The following is a 19,645-nucleotide window of genomic DNA, read 5'->3' on the forward strand; positions in this document are numbered from 1 at the left end:
GATGCGAAAAGCCTTTGCTTGATGCGACCGCACAATATGCACTTGTCGCCTTTTAACGTGTTAGGCTAATATGCGTTCTCTCTTTCGTTTCCAGTGCCCTTGCCTTTGAGCATCGTTCTTAACCTTGTTGATGACGGTGTCAGGTGTCTCGTTGAAGGCGACGAGATCGTTGCAGCGGGCCACATTATTGAATGTAGTGCCATCGCGTCCTCATGCTGCTCTGACGGTCCAATGCACATTATCGCATTCGCGCTGCAATCGTTCGGGCTTACGAAGGACCACATCGAGTCGATCTAAAGTTGGCCGGCGATGCGATCATAGCAAAATCGAACTGCACATGCCCTACAGGGTAAGTAGTGCAAGAATTTTGTGACGTCACTATGATGTCACATGCAGTGACGTCATGCGATGACGCCAACACGACATCGCCGCTTTGCACTGCCGATCACGGAGTCAGTGCTAAACCAGCTCAGGTGCAGAAAGCTTGCACGTGGCGGGAGAGGATCAATGCATTGACTGAAGGAAAAAAAGATGGCTTTCGCCTTTGAGTAATCTTAGTCGAATGCATAAGGGACCCTGTGAGTTTTTTAGAATCAGTGACACCAAGTAAATATTAAAAGTAGATTGAACAGTATTTTGCTTATTTTTCCTTCAGCACATCTCACAAGTGCAAGCACTGTGTTGCTGTGCTGTTGTATATCAACAATTGACGCTTCTATCAACAACTGACTTGCCCCAATCATGGGGACAGAACGCAAAGTACACTGTGAAACAGAAGTATGGACCTGCCCCCATAACTGAACTACCATGCTGTCCCAAGGTATGCATAATGACTTCCCTTCCCAGACATTGACTTCACTGCCAAAGTACAGTGTCGGAAGTGCGTCAAGCCTCAATCTCTTCCGCGAGAACCCTTAAAAGGAGAGAGAGAGAGAGCGAGAAAATACATATCAAGATCAGCAGTGGCGATAAACTCGCTAGCGCATTTTCATCGCTTACGTGGCGAGTCAGGGCTCACAAAACGGTACTCTTTACTATGCACCAGGTCATGCATACACACCTGCCACGTTTCAGTGCTCGTATTTACCTTGCGGTACGCTAAGGACTGTTCTCTTAGCTGTGCAAACACAACGGAACATGCGCATACTACAATAGGGCTCGGGGACACTCATTTAAACAGACTCGCAGCTGAGCGCGAACTAACATTGCATTCGCAGCGCAGACGGTACATGAAGGGCAAAGAATAAATTGCGCGAATTAATTTTCTTCTTCTTTCTCGATTGATTCTTGATTAATTTTCTTGCGAAAGTGTATGGCAATCAAGGCACAGGGTAATCATGACTGAACACCCCTCGCGAAGTTTCCCCGAGCATTCGCTTACTGCAACCGTCTTCACACTCGTAGTGCACAGCCGCAACAAGCACGAATGCATACAATACCGAAGTTATCGCTCACTACTCACCATCCTTTCACGTCCGCGTACCCTTGTATGCACCGTCGTCGAAGTGCTTGCTGCACACTATCGCGTACTCGGAAGGCGTGTTGCCGTTACGAAGCCTAACGAGCCAAACTCGACGACGTTCCGTGTCGGTGGAATAGAGATGGAAGCTTATCCCTGGCTTTGTGCAGTATGTACGGCATTGTGGCACCGAACAAAGCCTCACTATCGAAAACGAAGAGTTTTCTGCAGATACTGAACACAGAATCACGATGTCAAAATAGCAGACCCTTACACTTCCCTTCACCGCACCAAAGCCGTATCCACACTAACGGGGCGACGATGCTGCCACCTACAGGTCGATCTCGCCGCCAATAGAGGATCGGTGCCGGAGGCCGATTTCCGGCAACCGTACTACCAGCTGGTTTGATAACCTATTGTTGTAACTTCTGTTTGTACTGGTTCCAGAGGCAAGTTGGTTAATTTCGTACCGCTATTTCGCCTTGCTTTTCATGTAGAACTTCACATTGGCTAGTGTAACGGTTGGATCCCGTTTGTTGTGAGTACTTATGGGCTCAAGCATGGGGAATAAGTCTTCAACGTTGGAGAAATCAGTCCCACAGTATGTTTTGGGATCCTTAGCTAGTACCAAAACAATTGATGATGACATTGATCCGGACGGCTCACCGTCAGTCTTGATGGGGACGGCTTTGGAAGTTCTGCCGCCAAGCTCCGTCCCGAACCGCGATACCCAGAACCTCCATCAGTGTGAGTCGTGTATGTAGAAAATACATACAGGATGCTCTTTCAGGTAGAATAAAGAGAATGGGAATAGTGCACAAGAACTCACCAGCCAGCTTCTACAGACCTTTCTTCTAAGCAGTAATCCTAAATTTTTAAAATTTTTATTTTCACGCCCGGTTACAGGGCTATCGCAGGAGTGGGTTGAGAGCAGTAAATAATAATAAAACCCCCGAAAACAGGTGAGATAAGCACAAACAATAACAGTTCAGGGACATACGAAAATATCATAAACATATTTATATAAACATTGTAAAGCAAGAAGCAAGGATTAGGGCATACCGTCTTTTAGTGCCTTCAATGATTCATCTTTCTGTAACGAACGAATGTGACCGGGTATGGTATTCCACACTTCAATATATCGGGGGAAAAAGTGTATTTGAAGAAGTAAGTCTGTGCGATCATAAAATACAGATACGTTGAGGGCATGGCTCTTTCTAGTGGATGTTTTGGCAGGTGTTATGTAGTACTGTTGTTGTGCGATGAATATTGCGGCGAATTGAAAAAAAAAGTGGAAAAGTTTCAGAGACTTGATGTCGCGTCTTTTAGAAAGAGAAGTTAAACCAATAATAATAATATTTGGGGTTGGACGTCCCAAAACCACGATATGATTATGAGAGACGCCGTAGTGGAGGGCTCCGGAAATTTCGACCACCTGGAGTTCTTGAACGTGCACCTAAGTCTATATACACGGGCTTCAAACATTTTCGCCTCCATCGAAAATGCAGCCGCCGCGGCCGGGATTCGATCCCGCGACCTGCGGGTCAGCAGTCGAGCGCCATAACCACTAGACCACCGTGGCGGGGCCAGAAGTCAAACCAACGTGCGTTAGATGGAACGATGGTGAGAAATTACAATCATAGCGTCTGAAAATGAAGCGAATGACTTTTTTTCTGGATGGATTCGATGGGTTTTATGACACCAATTTTATAGGTGTACCATACAGTGGCGTCGTACTCAAGGATAGGTCTTATGAGGGTTTTGTATGTTAGCAGTTTTGTTTCCTTGGTGGCTAAACGTAATGAACGGTTAAGATACCCCAGTTTTTTCAGGGCATTGTTGTAAGTTGTGTCGATGTGATGAGACCACGATAAGTTTGTGGTGAAGAGGAGGCGCACTACATAATTGTTGAACGAATAATTAAACGTTGATGGGGTTTTCTGTCTGCTAAAGCACATAGGAGCTGCCTTTTGAAAATTAATGTTCGTCTGCCAATTTTCACACCACCTGCAAAAGTTTAAGAATGAAGCATTGAGTGTTTGATTATCATCTAGTGAATTGATTACACGATTTCTCCGTAACAATGGTGTTAGGGAAACGGCTACTATCTTTTGTATTGAGTTATTACCGCAAAGACAAGTGGGGCTGCTGTATACAATTTGTTTTTAAGCACTTCAAGTAAGAGGTCGACGAGAAGAAGAAAACTCATACGGATTGTGTTAATGGCGTATTTATTAGTTCAGATGCGGATGGCTTGTAACGCAGATTAGCAGCAATAACGTTTTTGGGTGAGGCAGGTGCCACGCGTGGCACTGGAGAAGCAATGAATCAGGGGCATTGTATAATAATTCAAAAGATGCCTTAGAGGCTTTTGTGACAGTGCGACACTCTGAGCAAGTTTTTCGGGGCCCAGGGTCTGAAACCTATATTGCTGTAGAAAGTCACTCGCTCTTTCCATTTCATAGTAGAACAACACCAACACCCTGTGCGTTCAAGGTATCAACGGATACTCACGGTGCTTCAGTGAGGTATTGCAGAGGACGACGGTGGCACCGGCAAATACGAGTGCAAACACGACGACGAATGCGTCGACCGAAGTGCGCAAGTGTATGCACACGTGGTGTCCCTTACGCACGCCCAGCGACTGGAAGCCGGCCGCGTAGCGTTCGATAGCACGTAGTAGCTCCTGGCGCGTGTAGCTCCGGTGGTAGTCCACCTGTGCGAAACATCAAAAACGGGCACGGGAATTTCACGTGCAACAACGACCATACAATTCTGAGGCACGTAGCAGCGGGAGACTCCGGATCAATTTCGACCACCTGCGGTTCATAAACGAGCTCTTAATCAAAGTACTTCATTGCATTTCGCCCCATTGAAATGTCGTGTCCGGGAATCGAGCCCGCGCCCTTGAGCTCAGCAACGTGACACCGTACGTGCCAAGCTACCTCGGCGGGTGGATTTTAATGTCTTAAGTCGTCACTAGACAACGGATTTTATGCAAACGCCTATTTCGCTCCTTGCTTCAGTCTCAAACTATTCTAGCACAAAATAAGAGCGTGTAAGGCTTTGGTACTGCTTTTCAATCACGTATGCGTGAAGTTTCCGGCGTTAGTGCCCACGTGTGCATGTTTTCAACCTGGGTGCCTATATCAGCGCAATAATTTTGCTTCGGAGTGCAGTTTCACATTTTAACAGCATCTCATGATATGGGCTGAAGCACAAAAACACGAATTATGTTATCGCCGCGGAAAGAAGGCCAGGAACAAGCACTCGCGGCGCTGACGCAGTGTATTGATTACAAACACGCTACCTCAGCGTGAGAATGTATACCAAAAATTGCTGTGTCGCTTTTAGTGTATGCTCATTTCCGCCACTCAAATGTCGTAATTAAGCTACAAAATTGTTTCCTAATTTGCAACTAAAAGCACTCCGCGAATTCGTCATCGCCATCACTACTTTCATTGACGCATAGCGCAAACTGATGGTCAACATCGTGTAATCATTATTCGTCCTCACTACTAATACAACGTAACAGTCAGTCCAGGGGCGTAGCCAGGGGGGGGGGGGGGGTTGGGGGGTTCGAAGCCACCCCGAAAATTTTCAGTTTTGCTTGCGTATATATACACGCGCACATACAAACGCACGCGCGAACATATTAAGTATGGTTGAACCCGCCCCACTCAAAAAAAATTTCTGGCTACCCCCCTGAGTCAGTCCTAATATTGCTTGTTGTCCGCTGCGGTGGTGTAGTGGCTACGCCACTCGGCTGCTGACCGGAAAGTCGCGGCTTCGATCACGGCCGCGGCGGTCACATTGCGACGGAGGCGAAATGCTTGAGGCCCGAGTACTGTGCGATGTCAGTGCAACACCAGATGGTCAAAATTTCTGGAGCCTCCACTACGGCGTGCTTCATAATCATATTGTGTTTCGGGCACGTAAAACCTCTGATATTATTATTGATTATTATAATCGAAATTTCACCCCTTTCTTCAACTATCGCTACTGCTCTTCATTTGTGCTACTGTGTATCATCGTATCATATTTAGTTCTTTGTAATACTCTCACAATACGCCGATCTGAGAGGTTGCACCTATAAGTTTCCAATGATTTGTTACATTCATTATTATCACTGATTAACGATACTGAGTATTTCAATGTGCGAATGTGAGTCGTAGATGAGCACTGTCCTTGAGCTTTAAAGTCATCGACGACCAATATCCCCTATAGTAACACAATACTATATAGGTGCGATAAAAAAATCCATCTGCTTAACCCGTGCCTTCCATGCCCTGTAATGTCTGACTGCGTCACACTTTATTCACTGTTTTCTAATTGGACCTGTAAGGTACAATAAATAAATAAATAGTTAGCGACAGGCTACTTTTCGCCCCTGTATTCTGCTGCGGCGCTGCGTAGGTTTACGAAAGCTCTTGAAAAAATATGCGGTGTGCTAGTCGTACAGAAGTTGCACTAACATAAAGAGGTGGCCATAGAGTGCATGCTACCAGAGCGCAGTTAGCCGATGAGTGCTCGTTGCGATGCAACTAGCTTTTTCAACTTCGTGCGGGTCTTTGTGCTTAGGAAAAAAAAAAACAGCGCACTCTGATTTTGAAGAAGTTCTACCATAAAGCGCAAGTGCGCATTCGGGATTTTCTTAAAAAGCAATGTGGGAGAAACGAGGCATTGTTTAGCACCCGAGTTTAAATAGGACTCTTCAGCGTCATACTCCGTTTTACACCAAGACGGGCTTCGTCGCAGTAGTAGATGGCTAAGATTTCCCGACTTGTTGAAATTTTCTGGGCTGAACAACGTCGGCGCGGCCCATGCCGATGCGTATCTTCCTGCGTTTATCTGTCCACCCATCAGGCTAGGCTGCCCGCAAATCAACAGCTGTAGCTACTGAAACGTGCTAGAGCGCCTCCTTAAGCGCCAAACATGCACCCAGTATATACGTCGCGCTCATTCCGGCCGTGTGAATGTGTAGGGCACCGTAACCTCAACTGTACATGTTTGTTAGGCTCTGAAGGTCACTAATCAATTTAGTGTCTGAGAAAATGTGACAAAATACGGATTGACAGAAATTACCCTTGTTCTGCGTTGCACATGTTTCGTACCATCCTCACAGGATTAAAGCGGCAAGCTGAGCGTGTAGGTACATGCTTGCAAAAAATTGCAGCGCAACAAAATATGTAAAAAAAAAATGACACCAAAAAGACGACGCTCGTCCTTGTCGTCTTGTGCCGCCCGTGTGTCGTTAATTTTTATCTTTTTGCGCTGCCATTTTTTGCAATCATAGCAGGAGCTCCACTATATATACAGGAATAGTATTCAAGAACCAGCGTATAAGCTTCTGGAGTTCTCTTCGTGGAGCAAACGATGATTTTCGCGCAAGAACTGATGGACATGTAACTTCAATTGTATAGTCCTTTTCCAATTTTTGCGATAGCAGGCTTCCTGTGCATAGTTCGTTGGCATATGTTTAGCAATACTCCGTGTTGTGCACTGCAAGGCTGTAAGCCGGGATGCGTACGCTCACCGCTGCAAGCTTAGATCCAGCCGAACTTAAGAATGCCTTGACCACCGTGTAGACCGAGCAGACCGGCACGTTGACTTTTGGATACGGTGAGAGCAGCACGTTGTTTTCGATGCATGGCTTGAACTTCTCGGCGCCTGCATGTAATTCATTCAAGCAAGCACTGGAACTTCCATCTGCGCGTTTGAAGGCACTGCGGGTAAAGCCTATTAGGAACAGGAACAAATAGACCCTTTTCATAATCCGCAAGTGCGCTTCTCTGCGCTGCACATTTACCCAACTAAAGGCGGTACCTGTCTTGCATAGAGCGGAGACGAAGTCCTAGTTGCACGTGCTGGGGCTTGTCTACTATGCGTGTTTATGTCAAGAGAGCGGAGTCTACCTACATTTTCCACGTCATAGCATAAGCAAAATGAGCTTGAACACGCTGTTTGCAGTAAGTGACTAACCGCCATTAGTTGGGCAAACTACATAGCAAGAAAGCTAGCTTTACAATTGTGAAAAGGGTCTATTGCATAGTAAAGCTGAAAATGAGGATTACGGCGTGCCGACTGGGCAGCTAACAAGGCGAATGTTCTTGTGGCTTAATCCAGGTGACAATGGGTGCTTGTGTATCATGATTGTCACCATCACCAACAATAGAAAAAAATATGGGGCTTTACGTAAAAGCCATAATCACGATACCATTGCGAGGTATGGTCGGTGTGATAGTGAAGTACGTCACAGCAAAGGACAAAACAATTTGAACCACTTCCCTGTCAATGACACCCATGCAAAGTACGGCACCGGGCGCTTTTGCATGACGCCCAACAAAAATGCTTCTGTGAGCGCGAAATTTTGGGGACCGCGGGTGACCACGCCACAATTGAAGGTAATTATTATTCCATTTCACAACCGTAAAAATGGACATAGATATCTATTACCAACAAGAAAAAAATTACCGCAGCTTGCACTAAGTCGCGCAAGGCTGGGACACAGCAAAGCTGGTGTGCACCTAGCTGGTCCTGGCTTGGCTAGGCTTTTACCTTCTCCATTCACACCCTTCATTCTGCTATACTATACCATACTATATAATATACACTATACTGTACTATATTATATCATAGTATAGTTTACATGGCTATGTTCGCTCTTTTTCCCCCCTTTTTCTCAAGTCTATATCTTTCTATCTCTTTCTATCTGAAGAAGACACGCAAATTGGGCGAGTTGGCGAGGTTCCATGGTAAAAATATAAAACAGAGCTTTCTTGAACACAAGACGAAGGAAGAAGAGACACATCAGGCGCTGAACTTGCAACTGGTTTAATGAAAAAACGAAACGCACTTTTCAAGGCGCGCATGCTCATTGTCAAAGATGAATCACTTGTCAAACCGTAAGTCAAAGCCTCGTGTGAGCTCCCTAGTCACCTATGGTTAACAGGCCCATTTCCTTCGAAGATACGTCAGGGAAGGTTGGCTAACGCAATCACTTGCTTTTCTTGATATATGGCATGCCTCAGCTACTTCTCTAGTGTAGCTGTCATTATGAACAAACAACATTTTTGTGTCAACAAAAACGGCACAAACTGACACTCAGAACAGTGCTTGGACAAGTTAGTTGATTTCTTTTGTAATCAATCCTTGTGCTCAAGACGCCTCACATTAATGCACCGGCCTGTTTGCCCTATGTATGTACGGCCGCATGACAAAGGTATCTGGTACACTAGTACTGTAGCTGGTACTGTATCCAAGACTCGTTGGAAAGTCGCAGGTGCCGAGCAAAGACCGAAGGACATGACCTTGAACTCGAACAGGCCGTCCGGTGTTATGAAGGCAGTCTTTTCTCGGTCTCTCTCGTCTACTTCGATTTGCCAGTAGCCGGTCTTGAGGTCCATCGAAGAAAAGTACTTCGCGTTGTGCAGTCTTTTCTCGGTCTCTCTCGTCTACTTCGATTTGCCAGTAGCCGGTCTTGAGGTCCATCGAAGAAAAGTACTTCGCGTTGTGGAGTCGATATAGGGCGTCGTATATACGTAGGAGAGGGTACATGTCCTTTTTCGTGATTTTGTTCAGGCGACGATAATCGACGCAGAAACGTAGGGTCCCATTCTTCTTGTTCACCAATACCACGGGTGACGCCCACGGACTCTTTGAAGGCTGGATGATGTCGTCGCGTAGCATTTCGTCGACTTGTGTCTTTATGGCCTCACGTTCTCGCGTCGAAACTCTGTACGGGCTCTGACGAAGTGGCCTGGTACTTTCTTCCGTTATGATGCGATGTTTCGCGACTGGGGTCTGTCGAATTCTTGACGACGACGAGAAGCAGTCTTTGTATTGCAGGAGCAGGGTTTTGAGCTGGTCTTGCTTGACCTTCGGAAGGCTCGGGTTGACGTCGAAATCTGGTTCGGGATCTCGATTGGTCGAAACAGGTTCGGCAGCATCGAAGAGGGCGAAAGCATTGCTGGCGGCCACACATTCATTGATGTAGGCGACCGTCGTGCCAATATTGGGGTGCCTATATTCGTGGCTGAAGTTTGTGAGTACTACCTTTGCTTTACCGTCAGGCAGCTCGGCTATACCTCTTGCGACTCAAATTTGATGGTTCCGGAGTAGTTGCTGATCACCCTCAATGACGCCCTTAAGGTTCGCAGGTTTTTCAGTGCCGACGGAAATAATGACGCTGGAGCGCGGCGTAACGGTCACCTGCTCTTCTATCACATTCAGTGCATGGTTCCCTGGCGTCGGTTGGGGCGGGAGCGCTTTGTCTGAGGTTAGTGTTATCGAATTAGACCTCAGGTCGATGACGGCGCCGTGGTCACTTAGGAAGTCCATTCCAGGTATGACATCCCTGGAGCAGTTTTGTAGGATTACAAAGCTCACAGGATAAGTCCGGTTATTGATGGTGACTCTCGCCATGCAGACACCAATCGGCGTTATCAGGTGGCCTCCAGCTGTCGGGATTTCGGGTCCACTCAAAGCGGTCTTTACTTTCTTCTTCTTGGTGGCGAATGGCGCACTGACGACGGAATAGACGGCTCCAGTGTCTACGAGAGCGGTGACGTTGTGGCCGTCGATGAGAACGTCGAAGTCGCAAGTCCGTCGCCTTGCGTTGCGGTTAGGTCGCGGCATCGGATCACGGCTGCGTCGATTTGTTTCGGTGCTTCCATGCTGCGTCGTCAGGTGTTGATTGGTCCGCGAGGTTTCGTCGGCAGGGCATCGTCTGCTTCGCGTCGTGTTCTGCAGGTCTCGACGCGTTGTCGTCATTGGCGGCCGCGGAGGATCTTCGGCATTTCGTCGTACAGCAACCGCACCTCCATCGGTTGCTGCCCTTAGTTTCCCGAATACGGGCTAGGCGACCGGCCCCGATTTGGGCCAGTGTACTGCCGGCGGTGCGATGACATGTATCGGCCGGGCGACGGCTAGCGGGAAGGTCGGCATTCTTGCCACTGTGTTCCGGTGAGGTAGTCGTCGATGTCGCGAGGCCGTTTGCCTAGTTGCGGGCGCTGCGCGTTGACGGGGAATCCGCGTAGCCCCATCTGTCGGTACTGGCAGTGGCGGTACGTGTGGCCGGCCTCACCGCAGTGGTAGCAGAGCGGGCGGTAGTCAGGGGCGCGCCAAACGTCGGTCTTCCTTGGCGCGTAGCGCGAGGCATAGCACTGGGCGACAGGAGGACGGTAAGGCGTCGGTGGGGGTGGTGGCGGTGGCGTCTGGCGGCGGAACTGCTGGGGTGGCGCGGCGTCTTGACGTGGACGATGAGGGGGGAGTTGCGTCGGGCTGCAGCAGCATAGCTCATTGCTTGCAGCTGCGGCTGCGCTGACTCAGGCATGCCCAGCGAATGCTGGATTTCCTGTCGGACGATGTCTGTGATCGAGGCACCTTTAGGCTGGCACGACGGGAACATTCGACGAAGTTCATCGCGCAACACTGCCCTCATGGTCTCGCGCAGATCGTCGGAGCCGATAGCTTGAACCGCTGCGCTGTCTTGGATCAAGCGGCGGCTGTGTTGCCGGGTGCGCATTTCCAACGCGCTCTCGATTGTTGTGTCCTCAGAGACAAATTGCTGGGCTGTCTTGGGTGGGTTTCGCATGAACCCAGCGAAGAGCTCTTGCCTTACTCCTCGCATGAGGAAACGGACCTTCTTCTCCTCTGTCATGTTAGGGTCGGTGTGGCGGAAGAGTCTGGTCATTTCTTCCGCGAATATTGCCACTTTTTCGTTCGGGAGCTGGACCCGTGTCTCGAGTAATGCGGCGGCCCTTTCTTTTCGCACAACGCTTGTGAACGCTGCGAGAAAGCTGGTCCGGAAGATTTCCCACGTTGTCAGGGTAGACATGTTCTCGAATCACGTCCTGGCGCTGTCTTCCAACGCGAAGTATACATAGCGTAGCCTGTCATTGATGTCCCGTTTGTTGAAGGCCGCAGTCCTCTCGTACGACTCGAGCCACGTTTCTAGGTCCTCACATGATGATCCCCGAAAGATCGGCGGCTCCCTTGGCTGCTGCATCACGATCGCGGGTGGTGGCGCAGTGCCTGTCATCGTTGCCGCAGTCATAGTCCTGGCCTTAGTCTTCCGAGTCTTGTCGGGTATAGGCCCGTACTCCAGCGGTAGACCTTGTTGCCTATGGCTACCTCGCTGGTCGTGGTTGGCGTCGATGTCTTCTCCGCGCTGTGGGCGGGGTTCGCGGCTTGACGGGGGCGTCCGGAACATGAACGAACAGCACCTCCACCAGATGTCACGTGGTCGAGACGTCGAAGAAGGCAGCAGTGAGCGCCTCCGAGATGAAACTCTTTATTTGGCCGTACTTGTGGCCGGAAAACTGAAAGTCAAATTACAGCAATACACTGATACACAGCGTACACTGATAGCCGCGAACAGAGCGTCGACTGTCGAAAAACTGACAAGCGGTGAAGCGCGTCGGCATTTATGCATGTGCCGTAGAATATTCCAGCGTTATCACTGGTTGTCGCGCAATCTCTAGAATGAGCTCGAGTGTTCGCGTGTTGCTTGCAATCTTAACAGAATGATCTACAATAATCGCGAGGCTTCTCGAACAATCCGGCGCGGTTTGCGCTGAGCGTTGCTGACAGTCTTTGTGGGCGAAAACAGAGTAGAGCAAAAGTGATTATAAGAAACGTACGTGGCAATATATATTGTACAAACTACTCTTTCGTGTGTTCTTTGTAAGGTAAATTTGCAATATTTCTCATATCTTTTTTGTAATAGATGTATTTTAGTTATGTTGGTAATGCCTGTGGTACCCCATACAAGATGGCAATACTGAAGCAGGGAAAGTACCAATGAGTTGTAAAGTAAGATTTTTATCTTTTCAGGAAGCATGATTTGTAATCTAGTAACTGCGTCAACTGCTGAAGCAACTTTAGAACACAGGTACTCTACATGTTCGTTCCAAGTTAAATTCTTTGAATAAAAGGAAACATCCAGTATTTCAACGCTGTCAACAACCTCTGTGCCGTCATTTTCTATGCTTATATTATTCAGTCTTGGAAAAATATTGCCTTTCGGTGGATATAGGAGAACTTGTTTTGCAGAAGTTTATTTTAAGGCTATTTGCGTCAGCCCACTCTAACTTTTGGAAACGCACAGTTGGCCTTGCGCTCAACATCAGCTGTTAACATGCCCGTAATGAAAACAGACGTGTTACCGGCACAATGAATAAATTGGGCATCCTCGTAGCAGAATACAGTGCCATTCACATAAATTGTGAAAAGGAGCGGCCCTAAAATGCTTCCTTGAGGCACTCCTGCAAGTATTGACTGTAAGGATGATCTGTGATTGTTAATATCAATATATTACGTTCTTTGGCTAAGGTACGATTTCAGCAGATTGTTTGCTATTCCAGGTATTCCATACAGTTTGAGCTTACAAAGGAGAAGAGAATGGCTTCTTGTGTCAAAGGCCTTCCAAGAGTCACTATATATGCCCACACCCTAATGTGCGGCGCTGAAGGCCCGCAAAATTATTTCTTTCCGAGCGAGAAGTGTCGTTTCAGTAGAGACCTGTGCTTCCTGAAACTATGTTGGAAGGCATTCAGTAATTTTTGGCAAGTGAGATACGAGGAAATTCCAGTGTACATTATTTTTCCGATGCCTTTTGATAATACCGGCAAGCTCGAGATTGTACGATAGTTATTAAGAACTTTCTTATTTCCGCCTTTAAATATTGGTATGCGACACGAGCTTCTTGCATACCTTTAGGGAATACACCACTACATAGAATAAGGTTGGAAATATAAGTTATTACTGTGCATATTAAGTCGAGCACGTACTTTACGGGCGTAATTTGAATTGCGGTAGTATGTGCAGATATTATATTTTTAATTGAGTTGATACACCAAAAAACCTCTGCGCAATCTCTAGGTTGTAAAAACAGCGAATACACGGTGCTGCAGTTCAATAAACTTGTATCAGTACCAATAGAACTGGTATTAATATTGCTCGCTTGGCCTTGTTCAATAAAGAAGCGATTGAACGCGTTTGCCATTTCAGCGCCTGAAAGTTGTTGGCCTGCAAGCTCTATTGTGCAAAGATCTATAAGCAGTTTTAGTATTCAGGAGCTGCCCGAATTTCTACGTCTGACTTTTTTAAGCAGTCACCCCAAAATATGTTACTATAATACGCATAGGTCGGCAAAAAAATTGGAGCTCACTCAGACTCACTCGAGAAATATAATTTGCTCTGAGGGCTCACTCGGCCTCAGACTCATCCAAATTTTCCTCAACCGAACTCACGTGGACTCACACTCACTAAAATTTGTCTCAATCGGGCTCACTCAAACTCAAGCTCACCAACATATTACTCAGCCGGACTCACTCAGACTCATACTCACGGCTTTACCTGAGTCTGTGTGAGCCTGCGTGAGTCGGCTCATGAGTCCGTTAGCGTAAATTTACCTTTTTTGATCATGGTGCCAATGCTCTTTAACGCCAATATCTCACATAATCGGTGCTCTACGATACACCTTTCTGTCTTGCAATTCAAATACGAGTTATCAGTGGTTTCAATCCCGTAAGAACATTTTTATCAACTACGCGACTCACACGAGATATCTTATCAAGAACTTACCATGAAAGAGCTCGCCGGGGGAGGTCATGGCACCCTCCCCCCTAATTCACGTCTCTGATCAATAAATATTGAGTCGGCGCATGAACGCTACTGTGTTATGTGCGAATAGATTTGAGTATAAACGTAAGCAGATATAAGGCTGATAGCAATGTTGAAGATGAGTAGATAGATACATAGGTCGGTTACAACAGGTGGAGCTCACTCAGACTCACTCAGGAAATGTATTTTGCGCTTAGCGCTCACTCGGCCTCAGATTCACCAACATTTTCCTCAACCGGACTCAGTCGGACTCAGACTCACTAAAATTTTCCTCAACTGGACTCACTCGGACTCAAACTCATGAGAATATTACTCACCCACACTTACTCAGACTCACGGCCCGATCTGAGTCTGAGTGAGTCCACTCATGAGTGAGTTTGCCGACCTGTGATAATACGTGTCTTTTGCCGTCTTTATCTTAGAGTTAAGTTTATTATGGTATGCGTTAAACTCTTGAAGTACTTCAAGATTCTTTGTTCTAACGAAATGGGCATATAATTGATTCTCGTGCGCTATCATGTGTAATATGTCGTGGTTCATCCAGGGTTTTCGTGCCTTGCGCGGCTTGCGTACTTCCTTCAACGGAAAGCATATATAGTCTTAAAGGTATCTACAAAGTTGTTTTATGGCATATTACTATCGTGTGATTATAAGTACTTTGTCATCTCTGCTGACCGATGGAGCTGCTGAATTGCTGAAATCATCCTTGCGTGATTAATTGGATGCAGTGCTGTTTTTTTGGTTTTTTAAATGTCCCGCAGTCCTTTCGCACTAACACCAATGTACCACAACGATCAGAAATGTCAGTGATAATGACGTCTCCGAAAATTGGGTCACTATTTATGTTTGTTATAAATATATACAACAAAGAATCTCCTGTAGATGTGACTCATTGGCCCATGACTTATTCTTCGCTATAAGTATGACACTGTCAGTGGCCACATAATATAATTATTTCTGCCAGCAAATTGAGGTATTGGGCTAGTTGGTCTTGCATGATTAAAAAACTGCGCTGCAGTTAGAGGGAGAAAAGACGTTAGGGAGAACACACGTTACTAAGTAGACACAACAAGCGCCAACTATCGACTGGATTTATTGAAAAAGCGTGAAGAAAAAAGCCAGAACTCGAGGAAAGGGAATGTTATAGTTTACGATGGGGGTGAACATAAATATAACAGTTTACGCAGGGTCCGAGCACGTGAATTACCCTCCCTGTCTGGTCTCCCTTCTTCTGTCGCCGTTTTTCACGCTACATGTTCAAGCAAGAATACGGTAATGTTATGATGTTAACCCCTGGCACTGCTGACCTGTCGGCACTGCTAAATGAATTCCAGATTGGTGTTCTTCCTGCCCTGTTCTTAATTCAGCCGCAGCCTATTATCCTAGAAGGAGCCCCGGCTTAGCCGAATGACTACACTTGATCAATCTAGCATGCATATTTACTTGAGCTAGCATGCATACTCACTTGAGCTTCGCTGAAGTCGGGACAGGGGGGGTGCGTCTCGCGCACTCGCGGTTATGGGGAATCCGGCCATGGCGGCTGCGTAAGGATTAGTGTTGTCACTGCATATGCAAATTTAAGGTCACTGGCGCCTAAAACTTTCGAGCGGCGGAAATGGTAGAGTGACAATGGTAAGATATGTTTATAGCCACAAAATATGAAAACACCAAGAAAAATTCGCGAGAATTGTTGCTATTCGCAATGCCCAGAAACTATAGGTGGCACGCCGTGAGATTCAAGATGGAGCCCGGAGCAGAGTCAACCCGTTTGTTCGCGTAGGAACAGATAGGACGTGCGGACGTACGGCCCGTGCCACTTTCACTAGATGAAGTCATGAGCTGCACTGAAATGGATATGAGACCAAAATACTTTCCCAAACCAGGGAAAGTGCTAAGTACTCGCCGCCTAATTATTTACTGCGGTGTGAAAGGTTATATTTCAGCTCCGTTACCATGCATCAACGATGCTTTGCGAAATGCTGTGCGTGCTTCATAAAACTGCATGAACTAGAATTGACGTATGAACGGCACTCCGAGGTAGTGCGTACCGAGCCTGACTTACAGATTTGCCGCAGTAGTAGGCCGCCAGAGAGTAGCGCCATTGCTGCTGCACGGGACCGCAGGCTTACCGCGGTGACGGTTTGCAAACATATTACGCCGTCGTCTATACTTACGCAGCCAGGAACGCGGAGTTACGTCTTCAACGGAACACAAGCATTTAACATCCCATTCAGCAGCGATTTTGTCACAGCCACACTGAGACTCTAGCCGTTGCGAAAACCCTACGTATGCATTTATTTCGATATTCATGTTTCGATCATGCTGATCGAACCTGTAACATGCGAGTGAAGTGAATTGCACACGGAGCGAAACATTCGTCGAACAACAATAGCGTTCGGAAGGTACCGGTGAGGTATAGAAGTTAGCCGAGAGGCGTAGATTGTGGCCGTGACTGCACGTTCCATCGCTCTAACCACTTCGCTTCGCTGGTCGAGCTCGAGCGTCTTGGCGGCATGGGCGCTTCATAATATCCACAATAATTGTGCTACATGCAATGCACAAGAAAAACTATGCTTTTATTTTGATCTTGCTCAATGATATTATACAATAAATACAATCAAAGTGACTTACGAGCGTGAAAGGACATTAAGGCACGAGGGGACGTGAAGTGCAACTCGCTCCTCGTAAGTTAGCAGCTGATCGTTCATCGTCGCTGTAACTCTCGGTGCTTTCACAGTCTTCTACGTCCAATGAAAAATCCTCGCCGTCAAGATGGTTTTTTTCAAAATCACTGCTGAAAGCAATCTGTAGAATTTCCTCCGCCGAACGACTTCAACCACTCCGCGTCGCCATGTTTACAATTTGGGAGACGCCTGGGCGCGGAGAACATTTTGCTCTCAAACCGGTCAACAAACAAATCGCTTGCACTGTGCTGCCACCTATCAGCAAACGTACAAAAACAAGGGGCGCAGCGCTGGCTATGAAATCAACGCACTGGTTAAGGTCGGCGTTGAAAGCGTTCGCTCCACGAAAGGCGTGGGGCAGACGCGTCCTCGAATGATAGAAGCGTAGCTCGCACGATTCATAACAGCGCTTTCCTAACAACGGATAGAGGACCTATTTTAATGTATCGCCAACTTGAGAATGCTCAGTTATAGAAGAATACATCGCGAGCCCGCGTGACCTCCCGCGTACAATGTTATGCGCTTCATGCACTACAAGAAACACTGACGAATGCTATATGCAAGTAAAACAGGGTTAGCTTCAACTCAAAATGTGAGACTATAACATTTAACTAATCTACGTGTCTAGGGAAAGCCTCGCGAAGCTGACAGTATGTGTACGCTGTGGGCTAGCATTGAAAGCGCGAGTTGCCACGTATTTTAACGAAAGCTTCGCGTCTCGCAAGAACGAATCAGATTTCTCGTGTCACGGAGGGCCCGATTTGTTCACTGACGCAGGGAACATGCAAAGTTGTAATGTTCATTTCTTGCCAACGCATCAACACTGAAGCTAGCGCAGCCGATCAAGGGTGCGACTGCGTAGTGCTGCCATTTTGTCTTCTACTAACCCTCCTCGAGAGGATGCTCCTGAATTCCACTTGGCGGCGCGACAGTCTACGGGCATTGCGAATATTTTCCTGCTTTGTCTCAGTATTGCTTATCATCATATTGTAGCGAAATATGGCAGAAGTTTGCAGCTTCTTTTTGCATTGAACACAGAACTACCCTTTGTAGTGACAAAAAACAGCTCCATTAACGTGAAACATGTGGAGGGGCGAAGCATGCAGTGTGCGCCGGTGTTTCCCGAAGCGAAATCACTGCTAATGGGCAATGAGAGAAAGAAGAAAGATTAGACACAGAGACCCGCAGTCCGCTTTTAGTTAACGTGCACGCTGTGAATCTTTGTTGTTCAACTACGCACAAGCGAAATCTTCCATCGGCACTAGATTGCAGGTCAAGATCCAGTGCCTCTATATGCGGGGTGGCCGGTGAACGGTTGTGCAGCGTGAGCAGTAGGTTTTTAGGGGCGAAGCTCCTTAAGACGGCACCCGTTCGTCCCTCGTAATCGTCGTCATCGTAGTAGTCCGTAACAAGTCTTACGCTTTGACCTCCAAGGTGGTGCCGGTGGGAGATTTCTCCTGTGCGTTGTTGAACAATAAAAAATTCGCAGCGTGCGCGTTAACTAAAAGCCGAATTCTTCTGTCTCTCATTCCGCATTAGCAGCCATTGGCATGTTCCAGTAGGAAACGTTAGTAGAAGTAGAAGTGTAAGTGTTAGCTAAAAGCCGACTTCTTCTGTCTCTCATTCCCATTAGCAGCCATTGTTTACCTCCAAGGTAGTGCCTGGTGAGATTTCTCCTGTGCGTGATTAAACAATAAAAATTTTGTTCAAAACGCCGTTGATTGATGAAATAAACCAACGAAAGACGCCAGATGTTTTGTAAAAGCAGAACGAAAGAACGCCAGATGTTTTTCTTAAAGTGTAGTAGTAGTAGTTGTATGTAGCCACCTCGCCCGATCGTCAACGGGCGAGGTGGACCGGCAACGGCGCGAGGACCCTGCCGTACGAGAGTTAAATCACACTAAAAGACATACTTTGCGGGCGATACACTCTAGTGAGCTTTCAACTTTTCGTCTTAATGTACATGATAAAGAAATTATTTCTACGAAAAACGCAAGGCACACCTTGAGCAATATATTTGGTTTTGGGACGCTAAATGGAACCATGAGGCGATGCGAAGCCGGAGCACTTGCACGATCGCGTTCCGTTGGCTTTCGTTGGGAATGCTACCGACCTCGCGTCGTGGAACGCGCGTCCTGTCTTCCCTCTAGCCTTGCCTTTAATTCGCACAGGGCGAGCGGGGAATGCGGTCGCTCTTGGCGCTCTTTCGCTCGGGAGCGGACTTCTTCCTTGCATTTCACCGATCACAAGTGATAATGAAGGGACCACGTAAACCAACAGTACAATATAAGTTTGATGTTTAATATATACACGATGTTTCACACTCTTTATATTATGTACTGGGCGCATTTCACGGAAGAGTTTCACGGTTTACAGATGATTCCCTCCGTAGCTTCGCCCCACTCATCATCATTCACCCCGTGGATATGCTGTGATTTTTTCAATCAAGAAACTCGCTAGCAGACGCTGCCTGCGTCGGCGTTGTCTCTCGCGGGCGAGGGCGCGTTCTCGTTCCTTGCGAGCTCGTAGTTCACCGTTCATCGCATAAAGAGCGTTTCCATAGTCAAAGAACGCCGTTAGCTCTCTCTCGGAGGGAGGAGAAGAGGTTCTTGATGGAAAAAAAAAGGAAAATAGAAAGGTGGGGGAGTGACACAGTAACTGTCTCTCAGCCGAGGACACCACAACCGCGTCACTTTAGGGGAAGGGGGGTAAAAGGGAAGTAGGAGAAGATGGTGGGAGGATAGGGAAGGTCACAACAGGTAGAGGGCTGGGGGCAGAGGAAGCGGGGAGATCCGTCGTTGTCGTTTCTGGTCAGGCGCTAAGCACGTCCTAGAGGCGGTCTGCGAGTTGCGCGGCATCAATGTATTCGAGCACC

The 19,645-nt window shown here is 47.2% G+C and overlaps 1 protein-coding gene across 1 annotated transcript in view; it reads right to left on the reverse strand.

Annotated features, from left to right (window-relative positions):
• The window catches only part of LOC119397162 (uncharacterized), an 84,771-nt gene that overhangs the window by 58,432 nt on the left and 6,694 nt on the right, over positions 1-19,645 (reverse strand). Inside the window, exons 2-3 of the mRNA XM_049416469.1 lie at positions 6,996-7,129; positions 3,974-4,175 (exon numbers count right to left, since the gene is read on the reverse strand). Of these exons, the coding sequence (XP_049272426.1) occupies positions 3,974-4,175; positions 6,996-7,129 (336 nt within the window). The remainder of the gene's footprint in view (positions 1-3,973; positions 4,176-6,995; positions 7,130-19,645) is intronic.

Source organism: Rhipicephalus sanguineus, chromosome 6, assembly GCF_013339695.2.
Source record: "Rhipicephalus sanguineus isolate Rsan-2018 chromosome 6, BIME_Rsan_1.4, whole genome shotgun sequence".
Lineage (NCBI taxonomy): Eukaryota > Metazoa > Arthropoda > Arachnida > Ixodida > Ixodidae > Rhipicephalus > Rhipicephalus sanguineus.